This window comes from Erpetoichthys calabaricus, chromosome 4, assembly GCF_900747795.2.
Source record: "Erpetoichthys calabaricus chromosome 4, fErpCal1.3, whole genome shotgun sequence".
Lineage (NCBI taxonomy): Eukaryota > Metazoa > Chordata > Cladistia > Polypteriformes > Polypteridae > Erpetoichthys > Erpetoichthys calabaricus.
In genome coordinates, this window is record NC_041397.2 from 127,009,847 (window position 1) to 127,023,587 (window position 13,741).

The 13,741-nt window shown below is 40.3% G+C and overlaps 1 protein-coding gene across 15 annotated transcripts in view; it reads left to right on the top strand.

Moving 5' to 3' along the window:
- caska (calcium/calmodulin-dependent serine protein kinase a) overlaps nt 1-13,741 on the top strand; it is a 664,459-nt gene that overhangs the window by 430,811 nt on the left and 219,907 nt on the right. For all 15 annotated transcript variants that reach the window (XM_051926109.1, XM_051926105.1, XM_051926112.1 and 12 more), the window contains exon 8: nt 830-952. In XM_051926109.1, coding sequence (XP_051782069.1) covers nt 830-952 — 123 coding nt within the window. The remainder of the gene's footprint in view (nt 1-829; nt 953-13,741) is intronic.

Consider the following 13,741-nt stretch of genomic DNA (forward strand, 5'->3'; position numbering starts at 1 on the left):
GATTTTGTATAAAAGAGTAGATGACTATATAGGGCAGTAATGAAGAACAATAGAAGCTAGAATAATTTAAATTCAGTCAGCTATAGCATTGTTCGCAGTGGTAGAAGTGTGCAACCTACAGTGTAATCGGTTATAAGACAAACAAATGCTTCTGTGAATGTAACTGGGTTACCAAATTTTGTTTGAGTAAGTTAATTTGCTTTTTTGACATAGTAAGCACTGTAGTTGAAAAAATATAATGAAGGCTCAATAGGCAAATGTTGTGTTACTAATGTTTTTTACCTACCTTCACTTCAGAGAATACTGATAATGGGTTGCTGTCATTTTGCTAACTTTTCTTTAAATCATATTATTTTGTTTTGGTGCATTCAAGTGATTTAAAGACATAACTGGTTTCTAGTGATGAAACTATTTATGGGCACATAATACTAAAAAAGAAAACCTGTAAGCTTCCAGTGTAAATAGTACATTGTCCTTGCTATAAGAAATCTGACATTTTTTTGAGTAGGAATATCAGATTTAAAGTACGTCTTTGCATACTTAATGCTTTTTGTAATACCAAAACTCCTGCATATACAAAATGAATTTGGGAAAAGTGCAGTAAGTATGTTTTTTTATACAAATGCATTTAGTATAACTGTTTTGTATGACAGTGTTGCACATTTATTATTTTTCTATTCTCCAGACTATACTTTTACATCATAGTGATATTTAAATTCCTGCAGTATCTGAAATTAACTATACACAGTTTTAAATAATGGATTTAATGACTAGACAATTTTATACCATGTCAGGTGAAGATATTTTTGAATTTCTTTTTGGTTTGCAGATGAACCCAAGACAATGGAGTCACATATCTGAAAGTGCTAAAGATCTGGTACGTCGCATGCTAATGTTGGACCCTGCAGAAAGAATAACAGTATATGAGGCCCTCAACCATCCCTGGCTCAAGGTAGAGACTTGTTTATGTCGCTAAATTGAATATAAAAGCAAGACTCTCTATTATAAATTTGTTTTCTATCAGCTTTTTTCTGCCAGTGGTGGTTTACAGTTTTAGAGGCAGAATGTATGAAGATGTTGTGACAGAATGATCCAAATCAAGAAATTATCTTTGTTTAAAATTTTTAGTATACGTTGGCATCAGTGCAATTTTCTCTGCAATTTTTTATACAATTATCATTCACAAGTCACAAAGGTGTACAGTTTTTAGTTCAGCTTGCCATTATGTATATTACATCCCAAATTAGTTTAGTTTAGTAAAGACCTACAAAATGTAAGTTGAGTAGTTTTGAAGTAATTTTTTTCATATTAGAGAGGTGCTGTGATTTGACCTGGATATTGGCTGTGCTGTGTGATATTATATTTAATAATTTTATACCAATTGCATTTCACAAATGGGGTATCATTCCTGTGATGTGTGGTAGACACATGAATGCAGCTCCAATGAACAGATACATAATTTTATGACCTCCTATTGTTATCTCATTGCATTCCATCATATTTGTTTCATGTAAGAGAAAAAGTTTCATTTTTTTAAATCTTTTTTTATCTTTATAAGTTACTTAATTTATGGATGCTAAAAAACTAGAGATTCCTGAAAAATCACTAGATTTCAGAGCAATTTTGATAGTCGTGGAAAGTTTATGCTACATGTTAGGGTTAAGAATTGAAAAACTGCAACCTTTTTTAACTTGTTTGGCAACAGAAAGCAGAATTTGCTCTAAGAAGTGTGAGTGAATCAAAACGAAAGTCCCGTATTGGGCAACAGCATTGTAAATATATTGGAAAGATTGTATAGCATTGGTCTGGAGTCCTAAAAGCAGAAACCTGCAGCGATGCACAAGAAAAAGACTATAGAAAGAACTGATTGGTATACCAATGGTAATAAGCACAAGTAAAATCTTTTGGATGTTGAATTAAAAAAAAATGACAGGACTTGGTTAATGAAGAAATCTAGAAGAAAGCAAGTACTGTATCTGTGATTCCTAACAGTAAAAGTTGCTTGTTTTATTCTTCTTTTTCATTTGATTATTTAGCTAAAGATTAGCTGTTTATATCCTATGTGTTAACTGTGTCTCATCAAGCTGTCATACTCAATACACCCTGAACATAATTTTTATTTTTATAATAAATTGTTGACTTTATCAAACACTGCAATTTGACCCGTTTGTGCCTGGTCTCCATGTTACATCTTTACACAGGTATGGAGTGCAAAGACCCTTTTCCTGGCAATGGATTGCTTTGTAGATCCACACATGTATTCTGATTTTAATCATTTTAGATAAGTTGTTGATGTCAAGACTTTTGAAAATGGTGGATATATAAATTCCAAAGACCCTTGCCTCTTGACTGTATCACATAAATTGGTTCTGTATTGATGTTGGTGGTCCCATTGTCTGACAGCATATTTTTAATCAATTTTATGTTTGTAGCATGGCTTGATATATATATATATATATATATATATATATATATATATATATATATATATATATATATATATATATATATATATATATTGTATATATAGATATTGTCACAAACTCGAGGCAGAGTCATATAAAGGTTTGGGGCAGCCACCCGTATAATTTAGTTTCCTGGCTTCAAAGTTGCTTTCTGAGTGATACAGCACTGATGTGCATAAAACCAAGTCCAAAACAGAACTAAAGGAATAGGGAAAAGGTGGAGGCTTTAAAGGGGAAGACAGGAAGTGAAGTCAAAGGGGTCAGGCTCTTGTTGGTCTTCTGCCATTGGTGTGAGCCTGGACGTGACATCACAGGGGCCGGAGCCGGCAAGGTCTTCTTCCATTGGCTCGGTCCTGGAAGTGAAGTCAAGAGGACCAGGTGAAATCTCTCATGAATGGTCTGCAGGCAAGGGGAGAAAAAGAGTCAGTGCACTCTGCCACATCCCGGTATGTCTCGGAACTGTCCCTACTCAAGCCCTTTAGCTGCCTCCCATGCTCACGTGTGTGACAATATATATATATATATTTCATTAGTCAGAGTAGATCCCGGAAGTGATCATCTTCTAGGTGCCGGAACCGGAAGTGATATTTATCTGGGTGCCGGAACCGGAAGTGTTGTCTTCTGTTCTAAATCAGTCAGGTTTTCCCGCGGCTGGTCTGCAGAGATAACAGGAGAAAGTTTAGTGCACCCCGCCACCCCCTGGCCTGGTGTGGAATTACCTTTGCTTGGTCCATACAACGTCTTCCTAGTCACACGTATGTGACAAGCCCCCCAAACCCACCCCCCCCCCCACAGCCCAGACCCATCGGGACGGGCGTACCGGTCCGAGAAGTCGTGGCATCGAGAAAGGGCATCGGCATTGGCGTGCAGTACACCACGGCAATAAACAACCGAATACTTATTAGGCTGCAGATCTAAAAACCACTTTGTGACGCGTAGATTGGACTCCCTATGCAAAGCCATCCACTGTAAAGGTGCATGGTCTGTCACAAGAGTGAATTCACACCCCAAGAGGTAATATCTCAGCTGAGTAATCGCCTATTTAATAGCCAAACCTTCCCGCTCCACTGCCACATACCTGGTTTCACGATCCAGCAGTTTCCGGCTCAGGTACATAATGGGGTGTTCAACTCCATCGACACTTTGGCTCAGCACGGCTCCAAGACCTGTGTCCGAATGGTCCGTCTGGAGGATGAAAGGCATAGAAAAGTCAGGCGCTTTCAATATAGGAGCTGATGTAAGGGCCATTTTCAGGTCACTGAATGCAGCCTTTGATGTCTCATCCCATACCACATGATTAGGTTTCCCCTTCCTTGTGAGGTTTGTCAAGGGCATTGCTCTCTTAGAGAAACAGGGTACAAACCGGCGATAGTAACCCGCTAAGCTGAGAAAGGCCTGAACCTGCCTCTTGTTCATCGGATGGGGCCAATTCAAAATGGCATCTATTTTAGAACACTGTGGTCTCACTTCGGATTAATACGAAGACCAGCTTTTGCTAGTGACCGCAATACAGCTCGAACCTGCTGTAAGTGTTCCTCCCATGTGTTGGAATAGATGATAACGTCATCCAAGTAGGCAGCACTATATGAATTATGAGGACGGAGCACTTTGTCCACCAGACGCTGGAATGTCGCAGGTGCCCCATGTAATCCAAATGGGAGAACACGGTACTGCCAGTGCCTACTAGGGGTGCTAAACTCTGTCTTTTCCTTAGCGGAGTCCGTTAAGGGAACCTGCCAGTACCCCTTAGTCATATCTAAAGTAGTCAAGAATTTAGAGTTACCTAGCCACTCGAGGAGGTTGTCCACTCGTGGCATCGGATAGGCATCGAATTGGGAAACTTGGTTAAGCCACCGTCAACTTTTTTAATACGCCGTCCTGACATATATAACATCTGGTGGATTTATAATTCCGGATATCCCCGTGAATGCAGGTAATGCAGGTTTTAATCTTTAACCATTGTCGCAGTAGTACCAGATGGCGAGCAACAGTAGAAATGTTACTGCAGGAATCAAATAAAGTTGTAGCTTTAATTCCATTAGCTAACACTTCTCCCATATGTGTAAAGGCCAGAGGGTTAGCAAGTGAACACTGTGCCTCCCCCCATATCACTCCGCAGACCCCGTCGTTGCTTTGCAGAGCCTTCCGACATGTCCCAAGTTCCACCCGAGTTCGCTTCGCATTGTAGCTCCGAGACTCTATGTTAGAGATGCAAGTACGCCCGGGTTCACACGAGTCCCGTTCTGATACTCCCAAGCCGGTTTCTGCCCTGAACAGTTCTATAGCCTCAGCTAGCGAGACAATATCAGTAAAGCCCCAGGCCGGCTGGGCGATTTTTCCAGGTAGGGCACGGAGCAACAAGGCGCAGGCTACCTGCTCCGCTATTTGATGGCTTGATTGTTTGTGTGGTTGTAACCACCTTACCACTTTAGCCCATAAAGCCATGGCCTGCTTTTTCACTGTTTGAGCAGGTTTATAGATCCAGGCCATTAGGTTTCCACCTGCCAGCCTGGGTTTCTCCCACCTTTATCAAAAAGCTTGCCTTTTATGGGGTATTTAGGAGCAATCCCCATACTCAAGAGACCATAATAAGTCCTCGATGTGTTCCCAAATGCACCAGGCTCTATCCTGTGGTTCCCATTTCTACTTTTCCCCGGACCTTTAACAGGATGATGGGTCGAAGCATATTTGAGTTTTCCCTGACACGCCCCGACCGACCCCCACTCAGCAATTCGGGAGCGGTACTTACCCATCTGACTTTTCTTGCGTTGTGTGTAGTGTGTCGAGTCTTTGTTTTGTTCTGACTTCCGTTCTCTCCAGGTGGTCACCATCCTGCCGACTATGCCACTGTAAATAAATGAATAGACTCAACACACTTAAAAAGGTTTGGGGCAGCCACCCGTATATTATTCCTGGCTGCAAAGGAGTCTTTTAAATACAGAGATGTTCTCAATACAGAGTCCAAAACAGAACTGTCGATGGTTTGTCAAGATGGTGGTTTTGAGGGATAGGACAGGAAGTGATGTAAGGGAACTGAAAGTGATGTTCTTCATTAGTTAGAGTAGATGCCAGAAGTGATAATCTTCTAGGCGCCAGAACCGGAAGTGATATTTTTCTGGCTGCTAGAACCGGAAGTGATGTCTTCTGTTCTAAATCAGACAGGTTTTCCCGCGGCTGGTCTGCAGAGATAACAGGAGAAATTTAGTGTACCCCGCCACTCCCTGGCCTGGCGTGGAATTACCTTTGCTTGGTCCATACAACGTCTTCCTAGTCGCACATGTGTGACAATATATTGTATATATAGATAGATATAGATATATATATACACAAGGTGTGATCAAAATGTACAGTGAATTTTGATGCAGAGCACCATCCAAGATTAACATAAAACAATTCAATGCAGGTTCTGACATGTCCATCCTAGAGCCTAGTTTCTAACAAGTTTCAACTTGTTTGATACTGTCAGTTGTTTGTGAGCCACTGTTGAGTTCAAGTGTGTTTTTCAAGTTTGTCATTAATAATGGATATCAAGCAACGCATTAACATGAAATTTTGTTTCAAATTGCAAAAAGCTCAGGAAACCCATCAGATGTTAAAATCGGTTTATGGCGACACTGCACCGAAAATTAAGACTGTTTACAAGTGGTTTGATCGATTTCGTAATGGATCTGACTCGGTTGAAGACGAGAAAAGATCAGGATGACTTTCAACATCAATAACCGAGGAAAATGTTGAAATGGTTTCATTCTTCATCATGACAACTCTCCATGTCACACATCCCTTTTAGTATGACAATTTCTGTCAAATTGAAACATTACGCTATGTCCGAATCCTCCTTATTCGCTGGATTGGCACCGTGCGACTACTAGCTATTCCTTAAATTGAAAATGACCATGAAAGGCAAACAATTTCAATCCAGGCAGCTGCGACAGACCAACTAAAGACACACTCAAAAGAAAACTTCCAGAACTGCTTCGCAAAGTGGAAAGAGCGTTGGGATAAGTGAATTCGAAGTGGAGGAGAGTATTTTGAGGGTGACTAGTAGCTGTAAATGTTTAACTGCAATAAATGTTTCTTTTTTAAAACATTCACCGTATTTTTTGATCACACCTCGTGTATGTGTGTGTGTATGTATATATATATATATATGTATATATATGTATATATATATATATATATATATATATATATATATATATATATATAGGCAGCTGGAGATCCACAAAGGGAGAAAAATGAATCACGTATCATAAAGTGGTTTTTATTCCTGAGCTTTCAACCTCTGCCGGGGGTCTTCATCAGAGGATAATGCTTAGACTTACAGTATATAAGGCAATATATAGCAAAAAATTACGTGGAGGGGGTGGGCGGTGGGGGTAAGTGGCTAAGTTAGTGTGATCAGGAGGGGGGGGTTGTACAATTTATTTATTATGAAAATGTTCTTCTTCTTAAGTTTACATATGCTGGATTTATGTCCAAGTGTCTGTTGATGGCGTTCTCATTTGATAGCCAAGATTCAGCCAGCTCTCTGGCACTTTTAGTATTGGCCTTAAATTTTACTTGTACATTGTCCCAGTTAAATGTATGTCCTGTTGATTTAGTATGCTATAGATCAATGAAAGTGAGTCCTTTCTTCTGACGGTGTTGCGATGTTCCTGTATACGTGTTGCGATTCTTTTTGAAGTTTGTCCTGTGTATACCGCTGAGCAAGAACTGCATGGAATACTATAAACTGCGTTTCGTGTTTCTGCTGTCGATTTCTTGTTTTTAGCATTAAAGAGGACCGTGCGCAAATTGTTCCTGGGTTTGTGTGCTATTCTGACGCCTGACTTGGCCAGGATGCACGCTGTACCTTCAGACACCTTGTGGTGATAAGGGAGTGAGTGCCAGCTCGGGTGGGGGTTCTGATTCAAGTCGATTGTTTGCTGAGTTTTTTGGCATCTTCTGTGTAAGCTCCGATTAATGAATGTTTTTGAGTATCCGTTTGAAGTGAAAAGATGAAAGAGATAGCGTCTCTCATTCATTTTTGTTTCCTTCGTATTACAATGGGTGTGGACTCTTCTGAATAGAGTTTTAACACAGCTCCGTTTATGAGATACGGGTGGTTGCTGATGAAGTGTAATATCTTGTCTGCGTGGCATTCTTTACAGTAAACACTTGTGGTCAGGGTGGCATCATTATTTCTTTTGATGTAGATGTCCAGGAAGCTGATGTGTCGGTTCATTTCTTTTTCCATTGTGAATTGGATGGATTGCAGGGAATATTGTGTTGATGTGATTGTAAAAAATGACCAGCTGAATGAATTCTACAATCACATTTACCGTAAAGAATGCTACGCAGACAAGATACTGTATTACAAGTACAAGTAAAACTTAAGGCCAATACTAAAAGTGCCAGAGAGCTGGCCGAATCTTGGCTATCAAAAGAGAACGCCATCAATAGACACTTGGACATAAATCCAGCACATGCAAACTTAAGAAGAACATGTTCATAATAAATAAACTGTACACCCACCCCCCCCCGATCACACTGACTTAGCCAGCTAACCTCCACATAATTTTTTGCTATATATTGCCTTTGATTCTTGTAAGTCTAAGCATTATCCTCTGATGAAGACCCCTGGCATTCTGAGCTTTTCAACAATATGTGACACCTGTATGAGCATTCAACAGCTCCATAACAACGGGACAATGTTACTATGGCTCTCAAATCCTGCGGAAGCTTTTGTATGTTAATTGATGTTGCTGTCAGCCACTCAAAGGCCTATTTTTATCTTGCATACAATTGTTAACCAGAAAGAGAATGGAATATTCTGCTTTTTAGCCATCCAGATGCAAATAAGACATTTCGTAAATAGTGTTAGGGTCAAGGTTTCCCAAACCAGTTTGGATGTTTTAGCAGTGTCAGCGCCATATTTTTGCCTATGTCTTTCTTCAAAGCAATTTATTGTTAGTAATTTCATTATATTGTAATACATAATCACGTCAAGAAAGTTTTTACAACAGTGCCACACCTGGAAATGCTTCTGCCAGGCATCAAACACCAGAAAGCCTCTTCAATGCCAGCATTGTTTTCCTGGCATCACCTGTATTGTGAGACACAAATTGTTTGTAAGTTCATCTTTATTTACCTATTTATTTATTTACATTTTGCCATTTCCATGTGTTTTTTATTTTATTTATGTCAGTAAAGAATATGTACAGCTATTCTTTGATCTTGTGTCAGTCATAGTATTGTGTTTGGCATTCTAAGATCCTATCATTTGTTTGCCCAAGGTTGCATAAAATGAATGTCTGCTGTGATGTACTGTAGATTGATGATAGACATTGTAACAGATAGAGGCACTGTCGACCCCTTGAACCCTCAGATCAGACGTCAGACACCAGATAAAAGTCCAATAATTATTTATTCGGACACTAATAAAGTGCACAAAACACTTAAACTCCACAATACTCATATAATAAATAATCAATCAATAATCAATACACAATCCTCCACTCCCAGACACTTAGCCACCCTTCCTCCCAGCTCAGCTCGCCGTCTGGGATCTCCCACAATCCTTTTATAGTCCGTGACCCGGAAGTGTTTCTGTCCCTCAGTCCATGTGACTTTCTATCACTTCCGGGTCAGGTAAAAACTTCTTTTCTTCATCAGCCCGGAAGCACTTTATTTCTTTCAACCATGTGACTAGGATTTATTTCCGGGCTGTATTTAAAATAAACTTGTCTGTTTCTCCCTGCAGCGTCCCCTGGCGGCCCCGACGTTATCCAGCAGGGCTGTGTATTAAAACGCCATAGTCCATGATGCCTCGCTGGAATTCGGGGCATCTCCATGTTGCAAGGAGGGCTCCATCTAGCGGCCTGGGGGTATTGGCCGGGATGAATGGCCAGCCATATCCCACAACATGAATATGATGTGTTTATGTATTGCTGTTTATGAGTTCTACTCCAGTAAGGAACAGTCCTACGGGAACTGGGCATATATTGCATAATTAAGGGTAACACACACTCACAGCGACATATTTTAGAGTTTTTTTCCCCCATTTTTTCTTTTATTCTGTCTCTTTGCATTGTTTTACACTGAAAATATGGAGCTTTATTTCTTTAATTTTATGTGTTTACGCTATTGTGCCTTATTTATGTTATAATAATAGACTAATTTTGTTTTACATTATGCCGTCAGCGTCTTTTGTCCTGTAAATGTGCCGATAAAGACAAGCTGCAACCAGCCTGATATTCCATCCCCCTCTGCCGCAGAACGTGCACAAAGTTCTCCCAGCTCATGCCTTGATTGATTATCTGGGAGTGAAGTGCTGGAGCTTTAGAGTGGAAGTAATAGATTGTTATTTGGAACACATGCATTTCATGTGTTTTATGTAGTAAATGACAAAATGTTTGCATAAACTATATAATGTGTGAAGCTTGAAGTCCAAAGATCAAATAAACACTTTCACAAAAGGTTCAAGGGTAAGGCAACAGCTTTCGTGGCGTAGCGGTAAGATTTGCTGACTTGTGATCAAGAGTCCCCGGTTCAATCCCGACTGCCTCCTATATTTGCTGTTTTCAGTAGTGAGCTGCTCTTATTGTTAATATTATACAGTACACACATACATTTGGTTTGCGTCTGTAACAGACGGTGTACATTTATACTACTTGTAAAAGTTACCTTTTTTTTTCACTTTTATTCTCTCAGTCACGATCACGATACATACAGTGCATCTGGAAAGTATTCACAGTGCATCACTTTTTCCACATTTTGTTATGTTACAGCCTTATTCCAAAATGGATTCAATTCATTTTTTTCCTCAGAATTCTACACACAACACCACATAATGACAGCGTGAAAAAAGTTTACTTGAGGTTTTTGCAAATTTATTAAAAAATAAATAAATTGAGAAAGCACATGTACATATGTATTCACAGCCTTTGCCATGAAGCTCAAAATTGAGCTCAGGTGCATCCTGTTTCCCCTGATCATCCTTCAGATGTTTCTGCAGCTTAATTGGAGTCCACCTGTGGTAAATTCAGTTGATTGGACATGATTTGGAAAGGTACACACCTGTCTATATAAGGTCCCACAGTTGACAGTTCATGTCAGAGCACAAACCAAGCATGAAGTCAAAGGAATTGTCTGTAGACCTCCGAGACAGGATTGTCTCGAGGCACAAATCTGGGGTAGGTTACAGAAAAATTTCTGCTGCTTTGAAGGTCCCAATGAGCTCAGTGGCCTCCATCATCCGTAAGTGGAAGAAGTTCGAAACCACCAGGACTCTTTCTAGAGCTGGCCGGCCATCTAAACTGAGCGATTGGGGGAGAAAGGCCTTAGTCAGGGAGGTGACCAAGAACCTGATTGTCACTCTGTCAGAGCTCCAGAGGTCATCTGTGGAGAGAGGAGAACCTTCCAGAAGAACAACTATCTCTGCAGCAATCCACCAATCAGGCCTGTATGATAGAGTGGCCAGACGGAAGCCACTCCTTAGTAAAAGACACATGGCACCCCGCCTGGAGTTTGCCAAAAGGCACTTGAAGGAGTCTCAGACCATGAGAAATGAGATGAGACAAAGATTGAACTCTTTGGTGTGAATGCCAGGCATCACGTTTGGAGGAAACCAGGCACCACTCATCACCAGGCCAATACCATCCCTACAGTGAAGCATGGTGGTGGCAGCATCATGCTGTGGGGATGTTTTTCAGTGGCAGGGACTGGGAGATTAGTCAGGATAAAGGGAAAGATGACTGCAGCAATGTACAGAGACATCCTGGAAGAAAACCTGCTCCAGAGCACTCTTGACCTCAGACTGGGGCGACGGTTCATTTTTCAGCAGGACAACGGCCCTAAGCACACAGCCAAGATATTAAAGGAGTGGCTTCAGGACAACTCTGTGAATGTCCTTGAGTGGCCCAGCCAGAGCCCAGACTTGAATCCGATTGAACATCTCTGGAGAGATCTTAAAATGGCTGTGCACCGACGCTTCCCATCCAACCTGATGGAGCTTGAGACGTGCTGCAAAGAGGAATGGGTGAAACTGGCCAAGGAAAGGTGTGCCAAGCTTGTGGCATCATATTCAAAAAGACTTGAGGCTGTAATTGCTGCCAAAGGTGCATCGACAAAGTATTGAGCAAAGGCTGTGAATACTTATGTACATGTGATTTCTCAGTTTTTTTATTTTTAATAAATTTAATAAATACAACTTTTTTCACGTTGTCATTATGGGGTGTTATGTGTAGAATTCTGAGGAAAAAATGAATTTAATCCATTTTGGAATAAGGCTGTAACATAACAAAATGTGGAAAAAGTGATCAACACACATGTACTGTGCAAGGCATGCACGGGGGCCACTGAGAAAAGAAGAGTGTTCATGGCTGAACTTGCAGAGGAACTTCGTCATCACATCTTACTAGAAAAGGCGATAGAAAAAGAAAAGGAGGATACAACATCGAGAAGCTTCTGTTCCAAGACAGCCGCTTTCCTCAGGAAAGTCAACTGAGTCAGTGTCAGGTGCCCTTTCAATATAATAGGAACCATAGCATAGAGAGAAGTGTACGCATTGCAACAGGTACACATGTCGTAAATGTACGTGTGTGTGAACTGTTATTTGAATTTGATGATTGCATATAGCGCTAAACTTGGTATGTATCGTGATCGTGACTAAGAGAATAAAAGTGAAAATAAAGCTGTAACTTTCACAAGTACTATAAATGAACACCGTCTGTTACAGGCGCAAACCAAATGTATGTGTGTACTGTATAATATTAACAATAAGAGCAGCTCACTACTGAAAACGGCAAATACAGGAGGCAGTCAGGATCGAACTGGGGACTCTTGATCACAAGTCAGCAAATCGTACCGCTGCGCCACAGAAGCTGTTGCCTTACCCTTGAACCTTTTGTGAAAGTGTTTATTTGATCTTTGGACTTCAGGCTTCACACATTATATAGTTTATGCCAACATTTTGTCATTTACTACTAAAATATGAAAAACTTTTCTGTTTTAACAATGTGTTTACACAGAATATTGTAGAAACGGAACACACATGAAATGCATGTGTTCCAAATAACAATCTATTATTTCCACTCTAAAACTCTAGCATTTCACTCCCAGATAATCAATCAAGACATGAGCTGGGAGAACTTTGTGCACGTTCTGCGGCTGTGGGGGGATGGAATAGCAGGCTGGTTGCTGCTTGTCTTTATCGGTACATTTACAGGACAAAAGACGCTGATGGAGAGGTGCGAACAGATTTAAGGTGGGCCGGATCTACGAGTTTTTTCGTAGGCTCTGGTTATTCTAGTGTTAAACTGAATCGGAGAGAATAAAGAATTTGATGACAGTTTAATTAGTCACTGCTTTAAAGTCAAATAGGTTATGACTTAATAGCAAAAAAATAACAAAAAATTCTCAGTTGAGGATAGTGTCTCTAAAAAGTCAGTATACACTTACTAGAAAGATGATACAGATTTACAGTAACCTTTATCAGTTCATGAAATGTGACCCAATTTTGCCTTTTCTCTTGCTTCCACATCCATGGGTATGGGTCTGCCTTGGAGAATCGCTGCTGGCAGTCTTCCGTCTTCCCCCATGGCCAGTCACTGCTTTCAGTCATCCTTGTCCCCCTTGGAGAATTGCTGGTGATAGTCATCCTCTGGGGTCAGTCCCACATGGATAATTTGCAGCAGTAGACAGTGCTATACTCTTTGAAGAATCACAGATGCAGGTCGTATCAGAGAAGTGGCATTTGATTAAATTGCCCCCAGCGACCCATCACAAGAGACTACACAAACCACTTGTGACCCTTTCCCATTGAATACTATTGTGAGTCACGACTCTGCACAATCCAAATTCAAACAACATGCTTGCAACCCATAGTTTGAGAACTTATGTTATTGTGTCTTTATTAAATAACTAACTGGAAAGGTAAATTTATACTGAAATGAGAGGATGCAAAAAACCTTGATGACAGAGTGAAATATGACTACTTAATAGTCATAAAATAGCAAGGTGACAACAGCTGGATTTTTGGGACTTAGGTCAGAAAGGGTTAATAGCCATGTTACATCGCACATAATAACACATGAAGACATTTTCTCATATCATTGTGTAGACAGACAGAACTTTATTTGTCCCCAGGGTGAAATTTGGCTTTTTATAGATGTTCTTTAAATAAATAAATACACAAATAGGTAGATAAGTAAGTAAATAAATAAATACACACACACACACACACTTTGGACTGAACAGAGAAGACAAGTATAAAGAAAGGAAACCCGACTTGGCTG